The sequence below is a fragment of the Ictalurus punctatus genome, chromosome 18, assembly GCF_001660625.3.
Source record: "Ictalurus punctatus breed USDA103 chromosome 18, Coco_2.0, whole genome shotgun sequence".
Taxonomy (NCBI): Eukaryota; Metazoa; Chordata; class Actinopteri; order Siluriformes; family Ictaluridae; genus Ictalurus; species Ictalurus punctatus.
Genome location: NC_030433.2, coordinates 17,802,328 through 17,815,371, shown reverse-complemented (window position 1 = coordinate 17,815,371; position 13,044 = coordinate 17,802,328). Strand labels below are relative to the sequence as shown.

Here is a 13,044-nt window from a genome sequence, read left to right as displayed (position 1 = left end):
GTCATAATACATAAATACACAAATAAGTCCTGTGTCATGTTGACATGGAAATACATAATAATATAATCAAGGATATCAGGTGATCAGCTTATTCAAAGAGGTAATTAAATGAATACAAGGTTATTAAATGATTACATTCATCATAGGTATTTGATAGCAGTTCATAATATAAGAGGGTACATAATATAAGAGAATTTCCTTTCATATATATATATATATATATATATATATATATATATATATATATATATATATATATACACATATGTATAATTATTATCATTATTATTATTTTAATTGCAGACAGTTGGAGGATTGTTATGTCCACATGTGGATAACTACAGGGGTAGCTTAGCTAAATGTATTGTAGACATATTGTTAGCTAGTGAGTTAGCTATCAAAGATTCTGGTTTGTTTAATCTACAAATAAGTGGGTACAGGTCCATGGTTTAAAAATTAGTGAAGCAAGGATTTCTTTACAGCTGTCGTCTCTTGTTCACAAGGTTCTCACTTCTCTGTGGTTTGTGCTTTACATACAGTACCTGCAATGAATCATCAGTTCCACTCCAATGCCTCAGTAACTCACTGATATGTTTACTCTCCTGTTCTGGAGAAACACTTCATTGTCATAGACTTGAGATGTAAAAAAATCAATGATTGATCAATTGCCCTCCTTATTTTGGAAAGTGACCTTTTCTCCTACCTCAGCTGCCCTCAGGGTATATGTGGAAAGCTAAATTGGCAGCTATAGAGTCAATGTTAGCTTGCTAGCATAGCTTGGGGGTTGCTTATCTGAGAAGTAGATTGTCTCCAGGGATAATGAATGCAATAAAGAAAGCCGTTCTTAGTGAAAGTTCTTAGTGCACTCAAGGTTCTTTGTGCTTTGCAAGCCTGCAACGAATCATCAGGTGTTTTTTTTTGCTAATGCCTCAGATTGTCAGAAATCTGACATCACGACATGTCAAACTAATGATTAATCAAATATTCTTCATGATTTTCGAATGTGACCCTTTTTCTAATACTGCATGGGTGTGCAAGGGTTAAAATGTACCTAGCATACTTTTTGTTAGTTCACTGGCTAGCATAGGTTCTGATTTGTTTATTTTACAACTACGTGATTGCTGTATGAAATCAGTAAAACAAAGATTTTTTTTTAACGAATGTATTTTTAGTTTCCTGATATCGCACAGTTCCTGATATCGCACAGTTCTTCGTCTAACCTGTTATCTTCAAGCCTCGTCATTCAGTTTGTTATGTCAATAAAAAAAAAACACTTCTGCTATCTTGAGAAAACAACCTTTTATCTTGAGATTACAAGAACAAGATAATGGGACTGAAAAATGCATGTACTCTGTGGATTTCTGTCAGATATAGCGAATAAGATTGCACAATGTTTTCAAGTTCAGTTAATTCCAGACTTTTCCATTTGCATATTAATAAATAATCAACCTTAATGGGTAGGAGTTAAAGCAGTGAGCGATGAAAAAATGCTCACAGGAACGGTTCTTTGTTTCTCTGCTTGCACTTTTTTTTTTAAAAATGGTACTAAACTGTAACTTTCCTTATTACTAGAGTATTACCTTCAAGGGTACATCTTTTTTTACCTTTACTGTGTATCTTTTGTATGGTAATGTGAATAGATTTGACCTTTGAATTGATTTAAGATACCTAATTGGATTTTAAGGACCACTCTTATTTAAAGGCACAGTACAATACAAGCTCCTCTCAATGTAAAAGATACACACTAAAGGTATAGAAGATGTAATCTTGAGGGTACCGCTCCAGTGACAAAGAAAGGCACAATTTAGTACCCTTTTTTTCTGAGAGTGTGCTATGAATCACTGGTTTTGTAGCTCTCTGATGTTCTGACACCTCAGTAACCCCTGTCCAGGACCTTCAAAATGACTGTCCCTCAGTGGTGGAATGAACTTCCAACCTCAATCTGGACAGCAGAATCCATCATTATCTTTAAAATACTGCTTAAGACACACCTCTTCTGTGAACACCTAACTAATCCCTAACTTGTCCCCGGTCCAAACCCAGTGTAACCCATCAGTCTGTTTACTGCCTGAACATTACAATGTAATCACTTGAGATATGAAACTAATAATTATCTACCTTATGAGTCTGTGTTGTGACCGTTTCAGGACATGTCACATGACGTAAGTGGTTTTTGTTTTTGTTTTTGTTTTTTTTGTATTAAAATATGATTAATATGAAAGTATTAATTCAATGCTGGTCCAGTGTACAGGAACAAGCACGCCACCTGCTGGTTAGACAGCCAATCAGAAAGCCTTCTGTCCATGTCCGTCCGAATCAAGTAAACAAATGGACATCTTCGAAACATTTTAATGAGGCTTTTGCACGAAGTTTGTTTGGCCTGTTATATAACAGGTTCTTTCTTTTCTTTTTCTTTTTTTTTTACAAGACATTTATCTTTGTAATTACAGCAAAGGAAATGCCAGTCTTGCTATCGACATTATCTTGTTTTTGTTTTTTTGAAGGAGGGAAAGAAGAAATTTGACAAGGAAACTGAGAAGTACTATACATTTCTGGAAAAACATCTGAATTTGTCCTCAAAAAAGAAAGAGTCCTTTTTACAAGAGGTAACATTTCATAACATTCTAATGAAGTCTTTTCATATACTCACCGTGTCTGATTTGTAATTCGATTTTTTTTTAAACGCCGGCTCTTTGATATGCGAACTGATATGTGAATGTATGCGTGTCTCTTTTTTCAGGCAGATACCCAGATCAATAAGGAGCGACAGATGTTTTGTGATGCCTCTCTTGAATACGTCTTCAAGATCCAAGAAGTGCAAGAGAAAAAGAAATTTGAGTTTGTTGAGCCGGTGAGAATGGGAATTCAATCAATACTTTATTTTTTCATTTTGAAAGCTGGCTGAACAGCAAGCAGCAGCAAGTAAGCAGGGATAAACAATTTAATCAGATAGATGTGTAATTGTGGTTTACTTCTTTAGTTGTACCCTGGGACTATGACGTTAATGGAGTAACAAGTGAACATGTGCAAAGGACTGTTTTTTTAACACTTGAGAAGAAATTATGACTAATAAGTATTTTAAACCACAGCAGCACTCATCAGGACAAATATTTATTGATGATGAATAAATGATCGTCAAACCTGTAGCTGTAATTTCCCACAGCTTAGTTCAACTCAAATGTGCCATGCGCACATTCACACACATCTTAGGAATATTATTGTAGCCAATCTAGCTGGCAGAATGTTTTGGGAGGTAGGAGGAAACCAGAGAACCTGGAGGAAATCCATGCAAATGTGTAGAGAACGAAATCGTTTTGTACAGTGATGTTTGTTGGTAAATGAGACATTTTAGCTGTACTTATGCTTGATGCATGTGAATCGAAGAGGACTTTGACTGAATTTGTGTTGTGATGATGATGCATCTTGGCCCAAATCTGTGGTCATTTTGAAAAATTTCCTCTCTCTTGCTCTCTCTCTCTCGCTCTCTCTCTCTCTCTCTCTCTCTCTCTCTCTCTCTCTCTCTCCCCTCCCTCCCCTCTCTCTCTCTCTCTCAGCTCTTGGCGTTTCTCCAAGGACTGTTCACATTTTACCATGAAGGTTATGAGCTGGCGCATGAATTTGAGCCATATAAGCAGCAGCTTCAGTTCAACCTGCAGAATGTAAGAGTCCATGTTACACATCATGCAGTAAATTCAAAATGAAAGGCATACTGTATACTATGCTTGTGCTATATTACTGTTATCCAATGATGTTTACTACCAGACCTGCCAGTTTTTGCACTAATAAAATGGGAGATGAGCACACATGAATCAAGAATGATTTGCGCTGCCATTACGAACTCTCCGATATCAATTGACAAAGCCTGGAAACCCCGCCCCCTTCTCCTGAGCTCTTTTGACAGAAAAACCGAGCTTCTAGTTTTGCACCAAAAGAGAAAAAAGGATGAAAATGTTGACCTAAAAAGATTATATAGGCCTACTGTTAATAATATTGATAATTAAAACATGATTAAATAGAGCTCTTTGGCGCGTTTTTGCATCAGTCACTACAGATTTAAGAGAAAAACCGTGGAAATTAGACAACTGATTTGTAAAAGGAATATATATAGAGAGAGAAAGCATATTGGGAATTTTTTTACTGCACATTCAGTTAAAATTCACCATCCAACCGAGTTTTTTGCTATGCAGTCTCCCACTGTATAGCTGATAATGATATTATCCTCTACTGTCCTAAAATGAAATGAAATGAAAACATGCTTGTTTTTTCTGTCTTTTTTAGATTATTGGTTCTGGACAATTAAATCATCTATCTGTTTAAAAAAAAAAAAAAAAAACATAAGAAGGGGAAAAAAGTAAATATTGAACAAGCCTACTGCACACTGTTATTTATTGAATAGAGTACACATTAAGATGATGATGATCTGGCTGATCTGATGATAGGCTTCATTGTTTAGTTCAAATGTAGCCAAGACCATTTTAGGGCTTCTTCAAATAATATCGAAAGTTTCAGTCAGTAATGTTTCTGTGCCCTTCCTGAACCAACAATTCACTGAGTTTTCTCTTTGAAGACAAGGAATAATTTTGAGAGCACCAGACAGGAAGTGGAGAATCTGATGCGAAGGATAAGGTCAGCAGAGCAGGACTTCAAAGCTCCTGGACAGTGGACTATGGAGGGCTTTCTTTATGTACAGGAGAAACGTGAGTATTCTCTCATCATGTGATATTTTTGTCATATTGCCCATTCCACACACTACTTCCATAAATACCTCCACAGCTAGACACTCCTATAGATAAATGCCACCCCCCCTAAATACCCCCTCCATTTTAATTTTAATGCCCCCACATCCACAAATGCCCCACTCACTGATAAATGCCCAGATATCCACAAAATTCCCCTTCACACCTAAAAGCCATATACAAATTCCCCCACAGTAAATGCCCCCACACTCCCATCCTACACATATCCCTTTTAAGTGCTCCCACAACTTTTCCCCATGTATTTTTGTTCTTTCGTTTGTTCTCTCTCTCTCTCCCTCTCTCTTTCTCTCCCTTTTTTCTTTTTCTTTTGAACCGTCTTTTCTTTCTTTCAATTCTTTGCAAGCACTATATATATATTTTTATTTATTTATTTATTTATTTTATTATTTATATATGTGTTTTGTTTTGTTTTTTTATCATGTAAGCGAATAATCCCACAAGCACATCATTTGTTGAATATATGTTGAATACCTTAAACTGTTTGTTAAAGGTCCTCTGGGATTCACGTGGAGCCGACATTACTGCACGTATGACAAAGAGACTAAGATGTTCACCATGAGCAGCTCTGAAATCAAATCTGGAAGCAAACAGGTAGAACATTTGATTTGTAAAATGTTGTCTTTTTTAATGTCTCGTACATATCCAAGTTCTAGATTTCCACAATGCTTTACTATGCTGAGTAAGTGACTCTTTGTGTTTTTGTGAAGAACGGACTAGTTCTGAGTCCACCTGAAATGTTCAAGCTCAAGTCGTGCATCAGGAGAAGGACAGACTCCATCGACAAGCGATTCTGCTTTGATATTGAAGTGGTGGAAAGGTTTGTTTTCAGTTTCTGCACTTCTGCATATGATAGCACATTTTTTTCTCCCTCAATTCCTTCCAGGCTTTCGCGAGGTCAGTGAGGACGCTGTGACGTTTGGCTTTAGAGGGTGTGGTAGAGAATTCTTTTTTTTTTTTTTTTTTTTAATATTGCATTTTCCACTTTAATGTTTTCCTTGGCAACTTCAGAAGTCTCTCAAGGACTCCATTCAACATTCTTTTCTCTACTTCCTTTCTTCTTGCTCTTCATAACCGAAGAAATAACACTTGTCAAGGGATTCTGTTCAGTTCTCTTCAATGTTTCTATAAAGTCCACCGGTATGTCCGATTTTTCCTGCTTTGTTTTGTGACTGCACGTGTGCTACCACATGCTACCAGCTACCAACAGCTCCTTTCACATGCTGCACTTAGTCTTTACACCTTTCACCTTATCAAATGCTACTTTCTACTAATTATACTGTCAACTCCAGAATTATTGGCAACCTTCATGAAAATTTGCAAAATGGATATATAAAGCAAATAAAATGCAAAAAGTGGTCTTTTGTCCCTTTAATATATTCGGATACTGAGCAGTTTTAATTAACACGATTTTGTCAAATGGATAAAATGTTTTCAGGTGGTGCAATTATTTTACACAGGACAATGATTTCAAAATTATTCGCACCGCCGCAAACAATATTAGTTGAAGTCTTGTCTAGAATAACAGCACTGAATCTCATCCTGTAATTTCTAACAAGGTTGGAGACACTTATAGACGATTGTATCTTACAGTTGTATTCTTAGGCTGCTTTCACACTTGGTGTTTTTTTTTCCCTCAGCCACCTGCACACGTTTTGCTTGTACAAATTTGTTATCTGTATTCAAGGCTCTTTGGGTATCTAGAAAAGCTCTATATAAATGTAACTCTAACTAACTCCCTTTTTTATGTTTTTTTTTTTTTGGGGGGGGGGGATTAGGGGGAAGGTTCATACCAGTAAAAAATGGCAAGTGTGAAAGCACCTTAGATTTGTCTCAGTTCAGAGTTTCGAGTTTCACTTCAGGATTTCGAAAAGGTTCAAAGAGTATAACCTGGTCATTGCAAACCACTGATATTGTGTCTCACGACCATTTCTGTGTTGAATTGGGTATCCATTGGATTTCATTATTTTGTTGAAATATCAACCTCCTGGCAGAGACAACCAGGTTTTGGTCTAAAATACGTATGCTGTTACTTAGACAATTCCATGATGCCATTCATCTTCACAAGTTCCAAAGCTAGTTCCTGTGACACTTGGCTAAGTTCTGGCACTGCATTTTGTGAACTTCAAGTAAACTGTAACCTTAATTAGGGGTGTCAATAAATTTCAAAAAAGTACTCAGAATTTTTCTCCAGCTGTTTGAGTAGAAGGTCTAAATTACTGTGTGTAATGTTTATGTAACATAATTGGTGCCAATAATCCTGAGTTGCCTGTGTTTTGGAATGGTGCGTAGAAAACATTATAGTTTTTTTGGGTTGTTGTTTTTTTTGCGCTTTTTCTTTTTCATTTTTTTTGTTCTTTGTTTTGGGATTTTGTGCTGTTCACTATTTAAACCCGATCTAATTAGCAGTACATCCAAGTTTCCGTTGTGCACCAGCTGATGTTGCTGTGTACAGACAGCTGCCGTGCAGCAAACCTCTGAAATCTGATTATTCTGTTCCTCAGGCATGGCATCATCACCCTGCAGGCTCTGTCTGAATCCAACAGACGTCTGTGGATGGAGGCCATGGATGGAAAAGAGCCAGTAAGAACACACCCATTATACCAATCCCATGCTATACAGCAGAGCAGATGATGTTTTTTTTTTCTATGTAGCTCAAATCACAGCTAGTTTTTACAGACAATCAATAATATGATGAAGTTAACATTTTTGGAAGGAATCTCCAGTGTCAGCGCTTTGTACGAGTCAGACGTAGTAGCTATTCCTTAATGATTTCCACCACACAAAAGTCTAAGGACAGAGGAATTTGCATTTTGTAGTTTCTCTGTAAAAAAGTTCTTTTTTTTTTATATAAAATTCCTTAATAACATCAACAGAAAGTGAAGGAACGACTGTTTATAGTTGCTTTAATGTAAGTGATAACAGCAATATTCCATAATATTAACAGTAACTATAAACTGATTAAAAGTATGAAGCATTGACTTGTTAAATAAAAGAATAATAATAATAATAATAATAATAATAATAATGAAAGCAACCGTGAACTATCCCTTTCGTCATTTATTTCCTTGATTCAAACCATCAAATGTAAACATTTCACCTTCACATATTCAGAGAAAATCATCCCGTATACAAAAGAAATAGCACAATACTAATGAGTTTCACTTGAATTCTTCAGTCATTGAATAACTCCCTACAAAGCAAGTATAACCAGGAGTGTGAGGTCATCCTTTTTTGTGTTGAGATTTGTTTTCACTGTAGAGTTTGTCTCCGTGGTTTCCGGTACTGTAGGGACAGACTCATAAAAAGCTTCAGCACAATTAACCAGAGTCCGCTTTGTCTGGAGTGATTGATTTCTGAGTTGTTGAGTAGTTCCTTCCTGTTTCTGTTGAAACTTAAATAGATGTATATTTCTGTATTTTCACATGGACATCATGCTCTCTATGCATGAAAGGCATTTACAAGATGAAACACAAGCAGTATATAAGAATTTCAGTAACTCAGTATAAAAATATACATATATTATCACTATAATTTCTAGTCATTATGTGTAATTATAAGTGTTACAAAACAAAAAGACACACAATGTCAGTTCTGTACCAAAGTCCTTAATTGTTGTATTGAAGTTCTTAGTAATTTGCAGATCTCAGATCTTGAATCAGTTGTAAGATAAATATATGTTGTGACTGATGAACATTTCAGGCAAAACTAATATTAGGAAAACTACTATTTTCAAGGCATAAATATTTGTTGGTTTGCTGTTGTTAAATTATGAAATATCATTGTACAGTATTTTTTCCCCAACAATGATTTATCTTTGTAACCAGCAACTGGTAAACTATTCCTAGTGAAAACAATTTAAATTTAAATTTTAATTTAAAATTAAATTTTAAATCAAAAAGGGGGGGGGCAGTTTTACCAAGGAAGGTATGAACCTTGCACTGTATCTTCTTTTTATTTCTTTTTTTAAGACTGTCACCATAATTGGCTCATTAACAACAGACCCAAAAACTTTTCCCCCTTTATTTCATGTTGGAGCAAACTGCCGAATTCAAACTATATATTATACAGTTCTGACTAATACTCAGAAATGCCTAATTAACTGTTATATATTTTTTTTTGAAGATGTTCTCAAATGTTTCGAAATTCAAAAATTTTGGCTCATTCTTAATAGTTACTGTCTAATTAGAGTGAGTAAGCTATACGTCTTCATCAATTAGATCTAAAAAATTTTCTCTCTAAATAATATAAAATGAACAAAAAAGTACGAAAACGTTTTTCCATTCAAATAATATATTCCTTTTTCTTTTCTTTTTTTGGAGGGGGGCAGTGTTTTAGAATTTTCAAAATCGAAAAATTTGAATGTACTGACAATGTATTCCAGTATAGAAATAAAAGAGAAATTAAAGAGTGCACAAATTTTCACTGGCACTGTGTGTATATACAGACAGGTGACAAATTAAAGGAAAAACAACATAAAGTGGCTTAGTAAGATGCTGGCCCACAAGGAGCTGTCAGAATAGCTTCAGTACAACTTAGAAAAGATTCTACAAGTTTCTGGAACTGTACTGGAGTGATGAATATCGTTCTTCAAAAAGATTTTCCCTCACTAACATGTCACTCAAAAATTGCAATGCTCGTTTGGATTGAGATCTTGTGAGTGTGAAGGCCATAGCATATGATTGACATCATATGACATTGACATTCATCCTCATCAAGTCATTCAGTCAGTTGCCCTGCCCTGTGGATGTGGGCGGGGCCATTCTGGAAGAGACCTTTTTTGCATGTTTTAGTGCATTATTTGCAGTTACGCTTCATGCTAAGGGGACAAGTCGAGCTAAATATGCCAGCAAAATAAATTACAGTATATACGGCACAACAGGGCCACCAATTTTCCTTTAATTTCTCACCCATCTGTATATCCTAAATAGGTCTAGACAAAACAAATCTGTAGTTTACTATTCACTTAGATCATTATCATTCTTAACATAATACTCTGCTTTTTTTAGCAATGCAGGAAGTCAGATTGACCGTGGTATAAAAAGAAATGTTGACGTGAGAAGTGTCAGCCATTTTTTCCTGTGTTAGGTGCTTTAATAAGTTTTGTTTTCCTTGTAATCTTTATCAGTAGACAGATCAGACGTGCTGTCTGGAAACTTTAAGGCCCAGGAAGAGAAGATGAGAGACCTGTGTGTTTATATTTCATTCATGGCTCTTTATGGTCTGAACCTTTGATCAGTCAGTGAAGGCGATGGTTAAGCATGATCTCTTGCTGGATTTACCCATAATAGATCCACTCTGAAACAAAAACACAAAAGAAAAAGAGATGACAACACAGCAAGCACTGTGGGATTGATTTACCCCAAACACTGTAAACTGAATATGTATTAATGAACCTTAGATTTGTCTTATAATATATATAATGTGGTTTAGATATATGTTTAATAGTGGTATGTCTTGTTATCTATAGATTTACACACTTCCAGCACTTCTGAACAAGAAAGAAGAAAGTAAGTACACTCCTCATACATAATCAGATGTCACAAATTTGAGAAATGTTCTGATAAAGGAAGGTAATGCAAGGCATCTTTTGTGTGTGTAGCATTCCTAAATGAGGCGGGGTTTAACTTCGTAAAGAAGTGCATTCACCTTGTGGAGACAAGAGGTGAGACTGGTAATTACATTCCCGGATGAATGGCTCTTCTCTTCCAGTGGAAACATGCATGCTTATACTTGTGTTGTGATTCTGATTTAAAGGTTCAGTGAAAATTTAATTTTTTACCCCAAATGTAGTCGATAAAACAAGACATTTTTGGTGTTTGAACTTGTAATGGAAGTCTATCTTACCCAAAATATTTTCTGTAAATTTCTGCATCAAACCACATTTTAAGTTATCAAGTTTTATCACGCAGATGATTGAGCAACAGCAAATCATCTGTCATAATTTGGCATCATACTGCCTCTGTTCCAAGGCTCCCAAATTTTAAAGCTGATTATGTAGCTTCAGGATGTCATTTTAAGAAAGTTCATGAAGATTTGGATAGGTGTTATGGGGTGAGATAGACTCATGTTACAAGTCCAAACACTAAAAATTTGCTCTGGCCCTAGTAGCTTCGAAAATTGCCTTTGCTCATTGACGGCTTAGCGGTTAGCACGTTTGCCTCACACCTCCTGTTCGAATCCTGCCTCTGTGCTGTGTGCGTGGGGTTTGCATGTTCTCCCCTTGCTTCGAGGGTTTCCTCTGGGTGCTCTGGATTCCAAAGACATATGTTATGAGCTGGCAAGTAGATTGGCATTTCCAAATCGTCTGTAGTGAGTGAACTGTGCGAGTGTGTGCGAATGTGCCCTGCAACGGGTTGGCACCCCTGTCCAGGTTGTCCCCTGCCTTGCCCCTGAGGGTTCCATGCTCCCCAACGACCCTATACACGATAAGTGGATGGAAAATGGATGGATTGATAGATTGAGTCTTCAAAATTAATAAAATTAATTTTTTTTTTATAGTTACTTACAGTACAGGGGTGGACAAACCAAAGATAAACTAGCTAGCCCACTGGATCATTGAAAGCTCTTTGCACAGCAAATCATTGCACAGCAAATACAGAATTATGTTATAATGTTATAATTGTACAGAATCTGCAAAAAGTGTATTGAAAATGAATAAATAAATTCCTAGCTAATGTAATGTAATAACACTTAATGACCTAGTGACCTAGAATGATTATTGTTTATGTTTTAGACAGAGATTACAAAGCACTGCTGTAAATGGCTTTGGATAAGGGCACCTGCTAAATGCTGTAAATGTAGTAACATAGTATTAACTAGATAAGTATATTAATAAAGACTAAGGAAAAACAAGGAGTATATAGTTAATATCCTCTTCTGACAAAGTTCATGGCCAACATCTAATTTATGAGATGTGTGTCATCACATCACACATAAAAGATATTAACTGAGTCTGGCTAGCGTCTTCATTTTCTCGAGGTGGTGAATTATGCATGTTGTGCTAGCAGGAGACAGTTTCATGTTGCACTTTATTTAGCTCAGTTTTGTTTTCACATTGCTGCATTTCCTGATTCTGAAAAGATCACCTGTCATCTGTGCATACTAGTTCAGAAAGGGTAGTGTGCATTATCACAGGACAAGTACAGTGAGGCACATAAACACATACCAAATGAAACCTTTTGTTTTGTGAAAGTTTTTTGGGGTTGACCGCACATGAAAACCACTTGTCCCAGGCCCCCGGTTTCCTGATTTTTCCTGATTTCTTCTGTTTTTGTGTATGTCTCATACTAAATAGTTTTAGATCTTCAAACAAAATACAACATAAAACAATGGCAACCTGAGTAAAGACACAATACCGTTTTTATTATAAAAAATTTTTATTGAGGCAAAAAAAGTTATCCAAAATCTAGCACCAATGTGAAAAACTAATTTCCCCCTTAAACTTAAAATCCGGTTTTGCCACCTTTAGCAGCAATAACTGCAAACAAACACTTCTGATAACTGGAGATCAGTCTCTCACTTACTTTTAGGACTAGGACTTACTCCTATGCTTTGGATCATTGCCTTGCTGCATAATCCAGTTGCGCTTGAGTTTCAACTTACAGACTGAAGACCAGATATTCTCCTTTAGGATTTTCTGGTAGAGAGCAGAATTCATGTTTCCCTCAATTACTGCAAGTTACCCAGGCCGTGAAGCAGCGAAGCATCCCCACACCATCACACCTCCACCACCATGCTTGACCGTAAGCATGATGTTCTTTTTGTGAACAGATGTAACAGGAACCCTGCCTTCAAAACAGTTCCACTTTCGACTCAGCAGTCCACAGAACATTCTCCCAAAAGGTTTGAGGATCATCAAGGTGTGTTTTGGCAAAATTCAGACGAGCCTTACTGTTCTTCTTGGTTAGCAGTGGTTTTCGCTTCAACACTCTTCCATGGATGCCATTTTTTCAGTGTCTTTCTGATAATGGAGTCATGAACAGTGACCTTTATGTACTTTCTGGATGAGTTGTTGCTGTGCTCTTGGAGGAATTTTGGAAGGTCGGCCACTTCTGGGAAGGTTCACCACTGTGCAGAGTTTTTCCATTTAGAGATAACGGCTCTCACTGTGGTTCTTTGGAGTCCCAGAGCCTTTGAAATAGTTTTGTAATCCTTCCCAGACTGATGTATTTCAATCACCTTCTTCCTCATCATTTCTGAAATTTCTTTCAACTTTAGCATAGTGTATTACTCGGTACGACCTTTTAACCAACTTCATTCTTTTGGAAAAAGTTATATTTAAGTGTTG

General features: G+C 36.3%; 1 protein-coding gene across 3 annotated transcripts in view; it reads left to right on the top strand.

Moving 5' to 3' along the window:
* The window catches only part of arhgap42a (Rho GTPase activating protein 42a), a 46,258-nt gene that overhangs the window by 23,055 nt on the left and 10,159 nt on the right, over positions 1-13,044 (top strand). For all 3 annotated transcript variants that reach the window (XM_017492994.3, XM_017492996.3, XM_053687808.1), the window contains 9 exons: positions 2,505-2,606; positions 2,741-2,851; positions 3,555-3,659; positions 4,568-4,697; positions 5,248-5,348; positions 5,465-5,574; positions 7,259-7,337; positions 10,225-10,264; positions 10,357-10,419. In XM_017492994.3, the coding sequence (XP_017348483.1) occupies positions 2,505-2,606; positions 2,741-2,851; positions 3,555-3,659; positions 4,568-4,697; positions 5,248-5,348; positions 5,465-5,574; positions 7,259-7,337; positions 10,225-10,264; positions 10,357-10,419 (841 nt within the window). The remainder of the gene's footprint in view (positions 1-2,504; positions 2,607-2,740; positions 2,852-3,554; positions 3,660-4,567; positions 4,698-5,247; positions 5,349-5,464; positions 5,575-7,258; positions 7,338-10,224; positions 10,265-10,356; positions 10,420-13,044) is intronic.